This window comes from Podarcis raffonei, chromosome 8 (assembly GCF_027172205.1).
Source record: "Podarcis raffonei isolate rPodRaf1 chromosome 8, rPodRaf1.pri, whole genome shotgun sequence".
Taxonomy (NCBI): domain Eukaryota; kingdom Metazoa; phylum Chordata; class Lepidosauria; order Squamata; family Lacertidae; genus Podarcis; species Podarcis raffonei.
The window spans coordinates 28,731,302-28,749,356 of record NC_070609.1 but is presented as its reverse complement, the minus strand read 5'-3'; the positions used below and the strand labels follow the sequence as shown (position 1 = coordinate 28,749,356).

Here is an 18,055-nt window from a genome sequence, read left to right as displayed (position 1 = left end):
TCCTTCCTTCCCACAACTTCCCTCCACCTCAATACAATTTGCAGTAAATTGCAACATTTACTTCATCATCTATTTCCCACTCCTTTGGAGTCCTCTTTGTGGTAGATGCCATACAGAACCAACACTGTCCTTAGCCAGGGACCAAAGAAACTTGCAGTTCGTGCGAGTGGTGAAAATATAGTCATCTGGGAGAGGACAGGATCAACCACTGGGGGGGCGGGAGTTGGACTCTGACCGGGGCAATGAGTCACTTTGTTGAGATCCACCCTGTTTTGCCCAAGAACCAAAGAGTGGGTTGCCAACACCACAGGGCAGCTGCCCAAAAGCACACCTCTGGGCATGTGAGCCTCTTCGCAGTTGGCAGACACATGGGTCAGCCCCACCTTTCTGCCCACTGAAAGAGGTTTCTGTCCTGCTCCCTGGAGAGAAAGGAGGGGCTGGAGCAGGAAGGGGTGGAGGGGTGTTTCATCCTCCCAAATGGACAATTTTTTCCCAGAGAACAGACAAGCTTTTAGTCTTCTTGAGCTGGCAAGGTTCAGTGTCATGCTTGGAATAGAAGCCCTCAGAGGAGCAGCTGAGAAGACTAAGCCAACTAGACAAACTGGGCTCACTCCAAAGGCCAATGGAAAGAATATCCAAATACACATACACAGAGAAAAGCATTCATGTTGGGGGGAAATTATCGCAGAGATGTGGCTGGGCTGTTAGGCTTGGACTAAGGTTCAAATTGAGCCTCAGGCATGCTCCTGAGCAGCCTTGGCCAGATTACCCCACAGCCTCAGTTGTCTTCATCTGCAAAATGGGAACACATTGGGTCCCTGTCTAGTTCTGGATCCTGTCATTAGCTTCAAAGCCCTTCTTGGCCTTGCCCCCTCCTCATCCCACGGCTCATAGTATTCAATAAACCCTTGTCCGTGATCTTCTCTCCTTCAGTTCCACCACCCTCAACCAACCAAACGTTTTCTCAAAGTACTCCATCCTTTCTCTCTCTCTGCTAGAAACTGCCTCCCACAACGCCAGCCTGATACCACCTCTCCCCCTTCAAAACCCACCCCCATCTTTTCTGTGAAATATTTGGCACAACCCCACCCCAATATCCTACTGAAGCCACATGCAATTGAAAGAAATACATATTTTATCCCCATTTCCTCCCTTCCTCTGTTGCATCCACTGCCCACTGAGTGCAATTACAGATTGGAAATGCCATGGGGGCAATGACTTATACATTGCAAAGTGCTGATACCACTATGGAAATGAACGATTAAAAACTAAACTAAAAACAAGGTGGGAACAAAGTCATGGAAGAGATGCAGAGCATGACAATCTGAAACCAGAAACATGCCTAATGTCCAGGCCAGCCTCCCTTAACCTCGTTCTCTTCAGATGTTTTAGGCTAGGCTGATGGAACCCAGAACATCTGGAGGAGAGCACCTGGTTGAGAAAGGCTGGTTTAGACACCCAGCAGAGGAAATAGGAAGGACCCAAGTGTACATTTAATGCCCATTAACATAACTCTTACAATGGCATCCGCCACAAAATCCCCACCACTTCCTAAAAGAGAAATAGGAGCAGGCGTGAGGAAATGGCTGGCAAATGACTATGGCGTGACTATGGCTGGCAAAAAGAACTGCAGTTCAGCGGTCGAGCGCCTTCTTTGCATGCCAACAATCCCAGGTTCAATCCCCAGCATCTCCATGTGGGACAGACCCCCATACCAAATCCTGCAGAGCCACTGCTAGTTGCAAGAAGAACCAGCTTCCTGCATTCAGATGCTCCTATGACAATCTCAGCATATGAGCCTCTTCCAGGGCCTCAGGCCCACTTTCACACTATAATAAAGCAGTTGTGTGGACTTTGGCGCTCCTGCAAGCATATTTGATCCAATATAGTATTTGGATTATTATTTTTACTATTTTAAATCGTGATTAGCCAAAACAGAAGCCCTGGTGATAGCCAGCAGCTATGATGCTTTCCCCCTGCCATTTCTCCTGGCTGAAGAGACCATCTGCTTAGCCCCTTCTGGGACTGCCCTGGCGTAACCTCACTTGAGCCTCCGCCCAAAACCATGTTTTCAATCCGTTTCTGCTTTATAATCTGCAACCTTTGCTCAGGGTGATTAACATTTAAGCTTTGATTGCCAGGACAGGCAAAGGATATACCGTGCTTCCGACAACCGTGCAGTTCCCAGCACCCTCCAACTTAGCCAACTTTTAAAAATATGTTGATAGGTTCTGCTCCTGCGCCTTTAACAACAGCCTGAAAAGCACAAATGTAACAGAGAAAGCTTTTCCCATTTCTGTGTATCTTTATGTCTGGAAAAGCTACACTTGCTGGTGGTTGTTGTTGTTGTTTGCAGGAGCAGGGCAGTAAAAATGTTGGCGGCTCAATTCCTGCATTGCTGCTTTTGCAGGGAACAAGAGAATTAAGCTCCGTGCCAGTTCAATCTACTTTCTGGCCCCCATCGCAGGTATGTTGAAACACAGTCACACCCTGTGGGTGTGCAGAGTCAGTTACATGGCTGGGAGCCAACCTGCTTCAGAGAACAGGACATGGAGACACCAAAGTCACTCAGTTCCTGGTCAGAGATAAAAGGGGGAGTGGCATGATGGACTGGAACTCACCTGGGCAGGCCAGATACCTGCAAGTGGAAATAAAGCCTTAGGAGGAACGGCTGAGGGAGTTGGGTAAGTTTAGACTGGAGAAGAAAAGGCCGAGAAGTGATGATAGCCATCTTCAAATATCTGAAGGACTCTCCTTCACTGGGGGTTTTTAAACAGAGGTTGACTAGCCATCTTTCAGGGATTCTTTATCTGTAATTCCTGTATGGCAGGAGGCTGAACTTGGAGTCTCCTCCAACTCTATAATTCTATGATAATTAGACTCTCTTAAACAGTAATCATTAGAATAGTAGATGGATTCAGGCATGGACTTTTCATATTATTATTAATTAGATATATTGGTCACTTTTTTTACCAAGGTAACTCAAAGCAACTTACAGTATATAAACAAGGAACACATACAGTAAAACCAGCATAAAAGAAAAATATTTGAAGCAAAATCAAAAGGATGATCCTATCAAGGAGACCACAGATAATTAACAGCCAAATGTTTTTCTAAGCTATGTAATGATGGTGCCAGGCAAGCATCCCTGGACAGAGCATTTCACAAGCTGGGAGCCACCACAGAAAAGACCTGGACTTGTGTTGCCACCCTTGAACATCCTGAGGAAGGAACACACGATTAAGGGCTTCATATGACACTCACTGGGTCCAGGTTGGTTCAGAGGGGACTTTAGAAGGTAGTAGGTATACAAGCTGCACTGTAGCTACACCAGCAGTGCCACATCAAGACCACCTGGCTCTGCAGGCGCACCTTGAGTACACACAGCCCTCTCTTCCACAATTTGAGCGTAACTCTAACAGCCCAATGAATGAAGACAAGTTAAGGTGACTCAGTTATGTGAGAAGAACCACAAGCTGTCAACAACTGTAGGAGAAGTAGGAAGAAACCTGATTTGAGTCAGACCTTGTACAAACAACAGAAAGAGACACTGTGATGGGCAAGATGCAAACATCTGTATAATACAGACAGGTCTTTATTGGCATGTCTGTGAATTTAGACAGGTATAAATTGCTTTAAACCAGATTGTGGAGACATGTCTAGAAAAATTATTTATTCTTGTAATGACCAGAAAAATCTTCTGTCATATCATAAATGAACCCTGTACAGCTTCCGTTTATTAACTGGCAAGAGCCAAAATTTATCCTAGGACTGTGAGTTACAAGCTGCTCGCAGCTCACAGCATCTGCACCGCTGAAGGGGTGCTACAGAGAGGGAAGTTTGACCTTCGTCACTCATGCCTTTTCCTTAATCTGAAATCTCCCCCTTCCAACCACTATTCATTCTGAAACCTGTATGCTGGAGGGGGCAGGGGCAAAGATATAGATCAAGGATATAGCACCAGAGGGAAATTTCAACCACTTCCCTTATCTTCAAGGCAGCTATGCAGTGTTGGTAATTAGTTAACCAAAAAGACAAGCCATGGTTTGACTTGAGATGTTGTCTGAACCCAGGCTCATGCTTTAGCTCCCCTGGACTAACCATGAGCTGTAAACCATAGGTTCAAACCACTAGCCCTGTTTCAGATAACATGCTAAGTAAGGCAAACAGTAGCTTGTCCCGGCACATCTACAGATTGACTGGCAGGGAGCAAAGTGACCTCAATTTCCTCTCCCACAGCCCATGCATTTGCGCTAAACCATGGCTTGGCTCAGCATGATGTGCAAAGTCTTTGTTGGCCATAGCACCACACCAACATGATGCAAGAATATGAAGCTATGCAGAATATGGAGCTATGCAGATCCAACTTGCTCATTTCTCAGTGGCACTCACTCACCCAGTTCTGTACGTGAAAGCTCAGTTTGGAATAAAGTTGAAAGTGCACCAAACCTTCCTGACAACAAAGGGCAGGGGTGGGGAAACTGTTAGACTCCAGCTCCCATCATCCTTCACCTTTGGACATGTGGGCTGAGGCTGATGGGAGTTGGAGTCCACCACATCTGGAGGGCCACAGGTTACAATGCCAAGTATGACTTCAATATGATATATTTGATTTTTGATTTTATGGTCCAATTTCAAATACAAGGGAAGAGTGAGTATAACATGAAACATATCCTGCATAGAACTTACGTTCCAAAAACCTCACACATACACTATGTAAAAGAATGAATGTTTACTACCCCCTTCTCTCCTCATCTCTCTTTCCCCCCCCACCATATACTGTATACAGCATTCAAATTTCACATTGAATAAAAACGATCTGTAAAAAAAAAGACTTTATGATCTGAAAACATCTTTGTGACCCAAGAAATTCTTTAATGAAAACAATTTTAAAAAAAGAACTTGCATTCCAAACAAAGCACACAGGTGTAGCCTCAGGAGGAAAGGGAAAGTTTTGCCACACACCTTAATATCACCCCAAACAGCCATCAAACCACAATATACTCCCAGCACAAGTCATGTGCAGCGAGGGGCCTAATCCCAACCACAACAATTTTAATGAAAGAAAAAAAATGAAAACCACATTGCTTCAACAACAACAGCATCCTCTAGTCTAACAAACCCTTTAGTAATCTGTTACAATGTATTAATATGCCAAACTCAAGAGTAACAGCTTGTACAGACACACACTCCTGATATTTCCATGCTGGCTGCTACTAGAAAGAAATTTTTCCTTTACAGAAAAGTTCACCACTGCAGAGAAGCAAAATCTTCCCTCTATATGTGATGCTAGGCGATCTGAAACCTACAGACAGAGATTATGCAATGGGGAAAGTGCATCTCTGTGTAAAGAAAACATAGGGGTACACTGAACACACCTGGCTCCCTGCAACACACTGGTTTTTCCTACTACTACCTATTCTAAAACATAGGAAGTTGCCTTCTGCAGAGTCAGACTATTGGTCTATCTAGTTTAGTATTGTCTTTTACACTGACAGGCAACTACAGTGGTACCTCTGGTTACAGACACTTCAGGTTACAGACGCTTCAGGTTACAGATTCCGCTAACCCAGAAATAGTACCTCGGGTTAAGAACTTTGCTTCAGGATGAGAACAGAAATTGTGTGGCGGCGGCAGCAGGAGGCCCCATTAGCTAAAGTGGTACCTCAGGTAAAGAACAGTTTCAGGTTAAGAACGGACCTCCAGAACGAATTAAGTTCTTAACCCAAGGTACCACAGTAAATGCCTTGCAGTGTTTCAAACAGGTATGCTTCCCAGGTCTACCTGGAAATGCTGAGCATTGAACTTTGGACCTTTTGCATGCACAGCATGTGCCCCAGGCACTGAACCCTGCCCTTATTATGGCATAAGCTTCCACTGAGTAATTTGTTAGTCTTTTATTAGGTGCCACGACAGTCAGTTATAAATATAATGGATTGCCCACAGTTTGAAGTGATCCTGACCAGCATGTGGAAACAGCAGATTATCATGCCTTGCTTTGATTTTAACACACAGGTGTTTACTTGCATAGTACTAGAAGCAAGATGCCAGCGCTGCCTCCGGATATTTAATTTCTGGAGATTCAGGAGAAAGCAAGAATGGGAATGCAGACTAACCTCCCCACTCACCCTCCACTAGCTCTTGCAACATAATTACCCCAAAAGCAAACAGGAAATGTAGGAATAAGGAGAACTGCCTATACTGAGTCAAATCATTCATGCATCTTGTGTACCTTGACTAACAGTGGCTCTCCAGGGTTTCAGGCACAGGCCAGCCCCCAGACCTATCTGAAAATGCCAGGGATTGATCCTGACACCTTCTGGATGCAAAGCAGATGCTCCACCACTGAGTTATTGCCCTTAAAGTGGTTTAAGACAGGTAAAGGTACCCCTGACCATTAGGGTCCAGTCATGACCGATTCTGGGGTTGTGGCGCTCATCTCGCTTTATTGGCCGAGGGAGCCAGCGTTCAGCTTCTGGGTCATGTGGCCAGCATGACTAAGCAACTTCTGGCAAACCAGAGCAGCGCCTGGAAACGCCATTTACCTTCCCGCCAGAGTGGTACCTATTTATCTACTTGCACTTTGACGTGCTTTTGAACTGCTAGGTTGGCAGGAGCAGGGACCGAGCAACGGGAGCTCACCTCGTCGCGGGGATTCGAACCACTGACCTTCCGATTGTAGGCTCTGTGGTTTAACCCACAGCGCCACCCGTGTCCCTTTAAGACAGGTATCGGGAAGTAAATGGAGACAGCTGTATTGTTTCACGGCAGGACACATGATGGAAACGATCAGGTGAAGGCTTTCCTTTGCATGGAGGTACAGCAGGCCAGGAAAGGCTGCTCATTTGCTAATGCTACAGCCTGCTGTTAAAAGCACACGAGCAGGGCCACCAGGAAAAGGTGGCAACCTGATTGCACAGAGGCTACCCGGGCTGCCGACCTCCCTCGCTGAACACCAAGAGATCCTATTAACCCCCCCTAAAAACTCTCCCCCACCCCTCTTTTAGGGTGAGCAGCATCCCTCGAACAGCATCGCATGTATTAAATCAAAACCTCAGTCAGTAGCATCTTCCTCCCTATGAGGTTTCAAATTGCCAGGGCCCTCCATTTCATTCATAAATATATAAAAATGCGCACACACTGCCCGGTACCGCCTCCCACACTCACCAGCAGCTCTGAAAGCGCCTCCAATTCAACAGGGGCGCATTCTTCGGCGCGTCTCCTTTAAGAGCTCCTGGGTCCCCCTCCTCCGCTCATCCCTCCTGGCCCCGCCCCGGCCCGTAGCGCGGCGACACGCAGCAGCTTCCCCATGGAAACGTGTCACTCTTCTCCCGCCCCGTCCCCGCCCCCCGCTACGGGAAGAAGCAAGAGCCAAAAACAGCCAAGCCATCAGCCATTGGATATAGACAAGTCGGCGCTGTCCTTCTCCCAGCCAGGCACTGGCTAGTCAGAGACCTGCTCAGCTCCAAGCTGCATTGTGACTGGCCTTAAGCACCTTCTCTGCTTGGCTTCGGAGGCAGCCTTCTCCAACAAGGGATCCCCAGATGCAGCTGGGCTACCCCATCATCCCTAACCAGCAGGGCCAGCGGTGAGGGATGCTGGGAGTTGTAGTCCAACATCTGGAGACCCAAGGCTGAGAAAGGATGCCCTAAGTGCACCTTGCCAACAAAGGTCCGTATAGTTAAAGCTATGGTTTTCCCAGTAGTGATGTATGGAAGTGAGAGCTGGACCATAAAGAAGGCTGATTGCCGAAGAATTGATGCTTTTGAATTATGGTGCTGGAGGAGACTCTTGAGAGTCCCATGGACTGCAAGAAGATCAAACCTATCCATTCTGAAGGAAATCAGCCCTGAGTGCTCACTGGAAGGACAGATTGTGAAGCTGAGGCTCCAGTACTTTGGCCACCTCATGAGAAGAGAAGACTCCCTGGAAAAGACCCTGATATTGGGAAAGATGGAGGGCACAAGGAGAAGGGGACGACAGAGGACGAGATGGTTGGATACTGTTCTCGAAGCTACCAGCATGAGTTTGACCAAACTGCGGGAGGCAGTGGAAGACAGGAGTGCCTGGCGTGCTCTGGTCCATGGGGTCACGAAGAGTCTGACACAACTAAAAGACTAGACAACAACAACAAAGTGCATAGTTGCTGTTGTTTTTCCTCTCCTTTCAAGAAGAATATCGAGGTGCAGAATAATAAACATGTCTTCCGTAATACAGATATGTGTCATTTTAGAATCAATTATTGCAAAGGTTGATGAATGCAATACATCAAGTAACAATAGAACAAATAACTATTGACTCCCGCACGACTCCTCCCCGCCCAACATAATTCTTTTTGCTGTTGTTCATGAAAATAAGTTTATATTCAAAAAGTGGGAGAGACACCGTTACCTCTTCGGAAAATCACATCACAAGCATTACCTGATTTAAAAATTAATTTCACTGATTGGATGCGTTGTATCAGCGGCTGCTTCTTAGACCATACTGCTCCCTAGTGGCCGAATGTGTGAACTGATATCTACCTTCTTGTACTTATTTCTCGAAGTACAAGAGTTGGGAATGCCTCGCCCCAGGGGCTGAATGTATCACTTTCGTTTCCCTCCTTCTCCTCAGAGGGCTGGGAAATAGAAACCTAAAGGTTTGTGGAATGGTCCCTGGACGTTACTTAATAACTGGAGCAGGGCTGCAGCATGGAACTAGAGTCCAGATTCTGTTTACATTGGTGGAGCATGCTGTCAGTCACTAGCCTCTCCCCACTACAGAGAAGGATATAAACAAGAGGGGGCAGTGGCTGCAGATACACAAGAAGCGGAGTGGGTGAGTAGGAACTTCTCACAGGATTACCCAAAGGGTAAGCAAGGGAAGTTGGTGACTCCATCAGTTCCTTCCCCAGCAGCTGAATATTGAGATGTTTCTATTTCAGAGAAATATTTCTTAATACGCAAGACCAAGTATCACTTCTCAGAATGTATACTTTCCAAGAATTGAGTAGCTTTTAAGCTTATTTGGTGGGGAGGTAAAGATACGTAGTGTTTTTGGCAAAGTATCATAAAAGGAATCAAAGAAAAAGCAGGGTGTGAGCTTCCCTTGCCCCCTTGGTTTTGCTGTTAGACAACATTAAGGATGTTTTTAAAATGAAAGCTCTAACTGTTAAAGTATTGTTAATAGGTTGCTTTCAACACAAATACCGAATGCCTTTTTAAAAGCAACAATACCTTCATTTAAGAAAAGAAAATCTGGTGAGAGGTAACTTAATACAATTGCTCATATTGTTAGCAATTTGTTAACTTAATGCAACATATATAGGATAGATTGAAACAAGCCGACTCCTCATATAATTGGCAGCTGCTTGTTAAATTTCTGGATTAAAGTCATATGGAAATGTTAGGTAGGAAATTCTAAAGATTAACTCTTTGGCTGTGAGGACGTTCTTTACTTCACCTGAGTATAACCTGGTGGCTGTTGGTTGTTTTCCTGATACTATGAATTTTTAATCATATAAGTTTGCACATATTAAATTTACATTTGGTTATATTAAAAGCACAGTACAGTATTCAGGGGTGAAACTATGCTTTATTTCACTGAGGTCAAAGACACAGTTTGGCACACACACACAAACACGCCATAGGCATTTGCGTACACAAACACATCTCAACACATTTGTTCATAACAAGTAGACAAAATATTATTTGAATACAAAGTTTTGCTTTTAAAAAAAATCCCCCCAGCATAATTTACACAACAGAATATCCAAAATAACTTTTATCAACAAGTAATAAAAATTATGAATTTTTTTACAGTTTTAGGAGATATAATTTATATCTATTTAGAGCATTATAATGTTTTTGCTGCAGGTTAGCTGTGAGATAAATAAATAGTTCTTATATATTAAAGGCCAGAGCCAAACTGACTGAGGATGGGGATGGGTGGGGAATAAGAGTGCAAAAGAACAATATACATGCATGGAAACGTGAATCAGGATTGCTCACTTACGAACAGGAAGGCTGGGCATGCAAGCTAATCCCTGAAGCCCAGCAGGCTGGGAGCCTCAATGACGCCCCTCTGGATAGGGATTATTATGACCGGAAAGTAATTGAAATCAGTAAGATTTTGGAACACAAAAATAAAGAAAATCATCAAGTCATCAATTCCAGCACCTGGGGGCCACCTTATCTAAATTATATAATTTGGTATCTTAATGATTGATATTATTGTGTTATAAATTGGTATTGTTATAATGAGGGTATTATTGGATTATGATTGAAAATTAATAAAAAATATTATAAAAATAAAATAAAAATGACACCCCTCTGGAGGCTTCACCCGCAGCAAAAAACGTGGCTACCCACCCCCACCCTCAACTAACTTTTTATCCAACTAACTTTTTCCACCAGTGCCCTTCTTACTGGCTCTTCTATGCCTTTTAGCAGCAGCCTGGCCTGCAGAAATGCCTCTGAATATTTTCCTGCCAGGCGGATGACAGAGTGAGGAACCCTCTTCCCAGCACTTTGTTTATCTGCATGCCAAACTACAAACTGACAAACTACAATTCCCAGGATTCCATGAGGGGGCACCATTTTCTGAGTTCCCTGGGAAGAGGGATTGGTTGCTAAACCACTTTATCAGATGCGCAGAATTATCCTAAATTGGCCAAGTGATGTACACACAAATGCTTGGGAGGCAGAGGGTATGGAGAGGTCAAGAGGGAAACAAAATGCAAAAAACCCCCAGGCAGTTGGTAATTGTGTAAAGGGAAATAATAATAATACCCCGCCCTTCTGGGTATAAATACCCAGCTACTCTGGGCTGCTCCCAGCAAAATATAAAAACAATAAAGTGTCACACAGTAAAAACTTCCCGAAACAGAGACCAGCAGAGGATGATAATTGTCACTGTAACTATTTAGGGAGTGATTGTTAAACCACTTTGATGCTTGTTGCTCTCAAACAGGAACAGGGGTCTCCTAACAACTCTCAGCACCCTCAACAAACTATAGTTCCCAGGATTCTTTGAGGGAAGCCATGAGGACCATTTAAAGTGGTATAATACTGTCATCCAGCTCATGGGCGTAGCCAGGATCTTTGTTGGGGGGGGACAGGATTTGGTTGGGGGGTCAGGACTTTTGTTAGGGGGGCAGAACCGATGTGATTGGTCAGTTAGTTAAGAATTTACAGTATATTGTTTTACTTCATCGGGGGGGAGCTGCTCCCCCCGCTACACCCATGAACCAGAGTCCTTTTTTAACTCATGGAAGCTTATGCTGAATATAATTTGCTAGTCTTTATGTTACCATGAGACTCTTGGTTGCTTTTGCTGTGAAACAGAATTAACACGGCAGTTTCCCACCTTGGGAATTGTTTTAAGCAAATCATTTTAACAGTGCAGTGGCGTAATGTGCGAGTGGGTTCTGGACGCAGTGGGAGTCTGAGTGGTTGTTAGTTAAGAACATAAGATCTTGCTGGATCAAGCCAATGGTCCATCTAGTCTAGAATCCTGTTTTCACAATGGCCATTCAGATGCATCTGGAAAACTCTCAATCGCAACTCCAGTGGTTTCCAGCAACTGGTATTCAGAAGCACTGCAGCCTCTGAACTGGAGGCAGAGCACAGCCATTATGGCTTGTAATCACTGATAGCCTTATCCTCCATGAATTTGTCCAGTCCTCTTTTAAAGCCATCACTGCCTTCTGTGGGATTGAGTTCCATAGTTTCACACACAATTGTACACTGCATTATCCTAACAAGAGTTTCTTGCGCCTCTATACAGGTCTTTAGGAAGCCAGCATGGTTGAGCCAGGTAAGAGAGCCTGTTTACTTTCTTGGGGATTGGGTAACTGTAACCGTATAGTCCAAAGCAGTTGTCTCAAATTCTCAGTCAGTGTCACAAATTCTCCTCACATCCACCCCCACTCAGCGGAGATTAAAATTGGAAGCATGCTTCACCGTTAGGATCTGTTGACACTATGGCATTAATGTGTACACAGGTAAGGGGAAAAGGTAAAGGACCCCTGGACCTTTACCAGTCAAAGGTGACTATGGGGTTGCAGCGCTCATCTCACTTTCAGGCCGAGGTAGCTGACATTTCTCCACAGATAGCTTTCTGGATCATGTGGCCAGCATGACTAAACCACTTCTGGTGCAACGAAACACTCTGATGGAAACGAGAGTGCACGGAAACGCCATTTACCTTCCCACCACAGTGGTATCTATTTATCTACTTGCACTGGCATGCTTTCAAACTGCTAGATTGGCAGAAGCTGGGACAGAGCAATGGGAGTTCACCCCATCATGGGGATTTGAACCGCCGGCAAGCCCAAGAGTCTCAGTGGTTTAGAACACAGCGCCACCTGCATCCCAGTACACAGACACTGTTTCTGTGAATGTATTCGTGTGCCTTCATCCGCATAGGAGTGCTTTTAATTTTATGTTTCCAAAATCTATCTTAACATTCATGTACAGTAGTAGGCAATACTTGGTTAAATGTGTGTGTTGCCCCACGCTTCAATGAGAACTTCCCTGTTCCTGAAACTGGAGGTCTCTTGTGGGTACAAGTGGTACTCTTGCAAGTACAGTGGTACCTCGGGTTAAGTACTTAATTCGTTCCGGAGGTCCGTTCTTAACCTGAAACTGTTCTTAACCTGAAGCACCACTTTAGCTAATGGGGCCTCCTGCTGCTGCCATGCCGCCGGAGCACGATTTCTGTTCTCATCCTGAAGCAATGTTCTTAACCTGAGGTACTATTTCTGGGTTAGCGAAGTCTGTAACCTGAAGCGTATGTAACCCGAGGTACCACTGTATTTCAAAATCTTGTACAACTGTATACATAGTGACCAAGACTAGATGAAAGAATTGAACAAATCTGAAATACATTTCTTCTAGTTCTGCATGGGCAGTTACATGCTCTTGTAACATCTTAGATTAATGTAACAGGCCACATCTTGGGCAGCTTTTGAAGACAGCACGGAAACTGAAGCTGGTTAAGAAATGCAACTGTGCCATTATGTTGGAAAATGCCAGTTTGAAATATATCTTGCCCAGTATGAAAAGATTTGCACTGGATAGCAGTTCATTTCTTTTTATATATATATATCATTTTTATTAATTTTCCAATAAAAACAAATTTATAACACAATTAAACATTTGGAATTCATCACACGTCTTTTTTTCTTTAGACTTCCACCAACATGTCTGATATTTTTCCGTAGTTATTACATATCTTCACATTTCTTCATTTATATTGCACTATGTATATCTTATCTTACCATGTTATTTAAACAATATTTCTACCAAACCTTCTTACAGAGCTTCTTGGAAACTTACAAATGTTATATCATTATCACAAATATTTTTAATATATTCTGTAAATTTATTCCAGTCCTCAGTGAATCTTTGGCCCCGTCGGTTGCGAATCCTCCCTGTTAATCTGTCCAGTTCTGCATAATCCGTTAATTTCATTCTCCATTCTTCAATCGTGGGCATTTCTTCTTGTTTCCATTTCTGGGCCACAAGAGTTCTAGCTGCTGTTACTGCATACAAAAATATTTACTGATCCTTCCTTTTTATCTCACCACCTAAAATTCCTAATAGGAATGCTTCTGGTTTTTTAACAAATGTATATTTCAATGTTTTCTTTATCTCATTATGTATCATTTCCCAGAAACACTTCATTTTTTTACATTCCCACCACATATGATAAAATGTCCCTTCTTTCTCCTTACATTTCCAACATTTATTACTCACCTTATACATCTTACTTAATTTGACTGGTGTTATATACCATCGATATATCATTTTCATAACATTTTCTTTAATTGTGGTGCATGCTGTAAATCTCATCCCTTCCTTCCATAATTTTATCCAATCATCAAATTGAATGTTATGTCCAAAATCTTTGGCCCATTGAATCATAACAGATTTAACCTCTTCATCCTTCAAATGCCATTCTAATAATAATTTATACATCATAGATAAATTTTTAACTTCATTATTCAATACTTCTCGTTGAAACCTAGATTCTTTTTCAAAATAGCCTCTTTCTGCAATCTCTTTTCTAAACATTTCATTAATCTGAAAGTAATGCAGCCAATCATTTACATGTTCTTTCACTTCTTCATATGGTTTCATTTTCCACTTACTTCCTTCTTTCTTGATCAAACTCCCATATGTTATCCACCTCCTAGTCATAGATAGCAGTTAATTTCTGGGCACAGTGCCAATTGATAGCTTCCACTTCCCTCTGCCACAGGTAGGGATGGGCGAGAAACTCATTTCCTTTCAAATTGAAAGGTGAACCTCCCTAATTTGCACTTTCAGATGCAGTACAAGAACCAAAACAACAACCCTTTGAGATGTGCACTTCTCTGAATTTTGCAGTGCAGTTCTTCAGCCAAGCAATGTGTACAAAAAGGCACACACTGTCCTTAAAAATGTGTAGATTAGTAAAAATAACATTTTTTAAAATGTATTGTTTTAGAGAAATTGCTTTGCAAAAAAATGTGTGCACTAGGGAATATTGCATAAAAATGTATATATTAGGAGAAATCAGCATTGAAATGTTGGTAAATTTTCATGAGAATTTGTTTGCATTTGCTTTTAAATCAAGGTGATATGGAAATGTGAACTGAACCTGAGATTGAAAAACATGAGGAACAGAAAGGAACTGAAACTGACAAATATGCCCATCATAGTTGTAGCTCACCTATGCTTTTTTGCATTTTACAGTCATACCTCTGGTTGCAAACGTGATCCATGCAGGAGGCACGTTTGCAACCCGCGGTGTTCGTAGCAATTCGGTGCTTCTGCGCACGCGTGTGACATCATTTTGGGCTTCTGCACATAAGCAAGCGCTGAAACCTGGAAGTAACCCGTTCTGGTACTTCCCGGTTCTGCGCGGTCTGCAACCCGAAACGTGCAACCCGCAGCATTCGTAACCCGAGGTATGACTGTATATGTACTTGAGATCCATTATATCTTATTAAAACAAATCTCTCTTTCAGTAACTGCAGTTTTGGGAGGTGCAGCCGGCTTGGGTAAGTTTTTAGCAATATGGATTTCCAGTTGGGCAAGTTCGGGTGATTATTTTGCTTGCAGCAGCATGAATGAAGCTTGCAAGTCATTGGAAATGGTGGAGTTCACAATGAAAGTCTGGCTTGATGAGAGCTGTGAAATGGCTTTGACAGAACACCTTGCATATCAAAACAGAATAACTGAAGGGATAGCCAATACCACTAAATTTAACAAAAGTTGGATGCCCGTTCTGCATTAAGCAAATACAGTGGTAACTCGGGTTAAGTACTTAATTCGTTCCGGAGGTCCGTTCTTAACCTGAAACTGTTCTTAACCTGAAGCACCACTTTAGCTAATGGAGCCTCCTGCTGCTGCTGCGCCGCCGGAGCACGATTTCTGTTCTCAACCTGAAGCAAAGTTCTTAACCCGAGGTACTATTTCTGGATTAGCGGTGTCTGTAACCTGAAGCGTATGTAACCCAAGGTTCCACCGTATCTATATATCGTAGTCAGTTCCCCCACCTTTTTTTCAAGAAAAAAAGCACTGGTAGCCGGGATGGCCAAAGCAGGAAGGATGGCAGGGGTGGGTGGGTGGATGGAGGAGAGAAGCAAACTGCCTTGACTGTCAGAAATGCAGCTGAAGTTATGGCAAGTTGTTGTGAGCAGGTGCTAGCAACGGAGGCACCTAGTGCTGGTGAAAAGGTTTGTTCCCCCATCACTCCACTGGTCTCAGAAACAGTGACTGGTCTAGGGCTACTCTGATTTTTTAAAGCGAAAAAGGGACTTGAACCAAATTCTCCCCAAGCCCAAGTTTCTAGGCACCTGGTTGCCCGCCCCCCCCTCCCAAAATCAATGAGGTCTGGACGCAAAATTATGCATTTGCTTGATTGGGCATATTTTTAGAATCCACCTTATTCATATGGCATTAAGTTGTTTTCTATTGCCTTTAAATATTGTGTTTTAATTGTTGTAAGCTGCTTTGGGACCTTGGGGTAAAAGATGGATTGATGATGACGACAACGATAGGTGGAGAGCTTTACACGCCAAGTCGTCTGAATTAGGCGCTCCTAGTTTAATTATTTTAGATCAGGCTTCCTCAAACTCAGCCCTCCATATGTTTTTAGCCTACAGTTCCCATGATCCCAGCTAGCAGGACCAGTTGTCAGGGATGATGGGAATTATAGTCTCAAAACATCTGGAGGGCCAAGTTTGAGGAAGCCTATTTTAGATGATAAGCAACCAGGAGCTGCTTCCCCTTTTGTCCTAGCAGGGCTCCATGAATTTGCCCCATGGAGCAAGCAATTTGCATTCTCACTCTCTCCTTGTACCAATTGCAAGTGCCATAAAATGATGTCAGAGGTTTTCCCCCAATCCCTACTCTCTTGCCATCCAGCAACTTTCCCTGATAGTGCGTGGAGGCTCAATGATCCACAGATGGCTTTCACTCCCCAATTAGCAAGATAAGCAAGTTCTCTCAGGCGGGTGCAACAGACCACACACACCCCCAACTGGAAACCACTGCCCTAAATACCCCAGCCCAAGAGCCTTAGCTTTTGAAATTAGAGTCTGTCAGTCAGGGCCCCACCATCCCAGGCCAGGTGGGAAAAGGCCTGCAAGGTCTCCTAGGACCCACAGCCAAGACGGTTAAGCACTGTGGTCTAGCCAATTTAGATTTAAGGCTTCTGTCATGTAACATATTCCTAATTCTGTGTTCTTGCAGCAGTGGCCACAGTTGCTGTCCCAGTAGCACTGGGAGCAGCAGGCTTCACTGGAGCTGGAATTGCAGCTGGCTCTCTGGCTGCAAAAATGATGTCGGCAGCGGCCATCGCCAATGGTGGAGGAGTAGCAGCTGGGAGCGTTGTTGCCGCACTTCAGTCAGTCGGTATGTCTGCTGCTCTCAGGACAAGAACCACATGATTGGCAGAGCCAGTCTCCGCACCTTGAGATCTTCATCACAATAATTGTGTGTCTTGATCATCTTCTAGGTGCTGCTGGGCTGTCCACTGCTACCACAGCTGCAGTGACAGCTGGTGGAGCACTGCTGGCTGCCATCTTCCCTTAAGAAGAAGACACACATACGCAGAGGCCATATCTACGTGGAAAAGCAGTACTTGGAAGATTATGCTTTGCCGTCAATGGCATAAATTACCTTAAGCAAAATGTGATTTTAATCAATGCTACGTTATTCCTACTGGCCAAGATACACAAAAACAAATAAAGCTTTGAGAATTAAACAACAACAAGTGTGTTAGCAAGAAAGCTGATTGGTGGCATCACGCAACGCACATGTAAAATACTTGCTGTCCCATGAGGAAAAGATCCATGTTTTCCTTAGCAGGCTTTTGACTTCAGTGTTTTGTGCTGCACTGGGGGAAACTCCATTTCCCCTCTTTGCACAGTTATGAGCTTCTTAGTTGAGAATCCCATTCTGACTGGAGTCCAGACATGTACTGAGGCCCCCAGTAATAGAGCTCGGATTCACCTAGTGCAATTAACTGGCAGAAATTCAGAACCAATAGAGGAAAACACTCCTTTGCAAAGTTGTGGTAGTCAATAGCTTTGAGGGGACATTAAAAAATAATAACTGAGGATTAGGCCAATTGATGGATGGCAGATATGGGACAGTTGCACATTCCTGCATTGCAGGGGTTGGACTAGATGATCCTCAGGGTCCCTTCCAACTCTATGCTTCTATGACCCCCAAGCGCCATTGATTACTATTAATCACAATAGTTATTTGGACCATTGGGCAGAATAGAGCGGAAACAAGCATGGGACAGGCCTGCCTGTTAAACTTCACAAAACTTATATTGCCAGCATTCAAGGGTGGTCCTTCAGCACGCACCACAAACTACAGTGGTACCTCAGGTTAAGAACTTAATTCATTCTGGAGGTCCGTTCTTAACCTGAAAATGTTTTTAACCTGAAGCACCACTTTAGCTAATGGGGCCTCCCGCTGCTGCTGCACCACCACTGGACAATTTCTGTTCTCATCCTGAAGCAAAGTTCATAACCTGAGGTACTATTTCTGGGTTAGCAGAGTCTGTAACC

General features: G+C 43.9%; 1 protein-coding gene across 3 annotated transcripts; it reads left to right on the top strand.

Annotated features, from left to right (window-relative positions):
* The first annotated feature begins 8,662 nt into the window (after positions 1-8,662).
* On the top strand, positions 8,663-17,650 carry LOC128418773 (interferon alpha-inducible protein 27-like protein 2A). Of its 3 annotated transcripts, none has more exons than XM_053398803.1 (5): positions 8,663-8,851; positions 11,767-11,796; positions 14,996-15,028; positions 16,725-16,886; positions 16,990-17,650. In XM_053398803.1, the coding sequence occupies exons 2-5, from the start codon at positions 11,784-11,786 to the stop codon at positions 17,064-17,066; spliced, it is 285 nt and encodes a 94-aa protein (XP_053254778.1). In that variant the 5' UTR covers positions 8,663-8,851; positions 11,767-11,783; the 3' UTR covers positions 17,067-17,650. The 3 variants fall into 3 exon arrangements, with proteins under 3 accessions (XP_053254778.1, XP_053254779.1, XP_053254780.1); XM_053398804.1 differs by having other exon boundaries at positions 8,664-8,851; positions 16,728-16,886; XM_053398805.1 differs by having other exon boundaries at positions 8,664-8,851; positions 15,005-15,028; positions 16,990-17,649.
* The last annotated feature ends 405 nt before the right edge of the window (positions 17,651-18,055 follow it).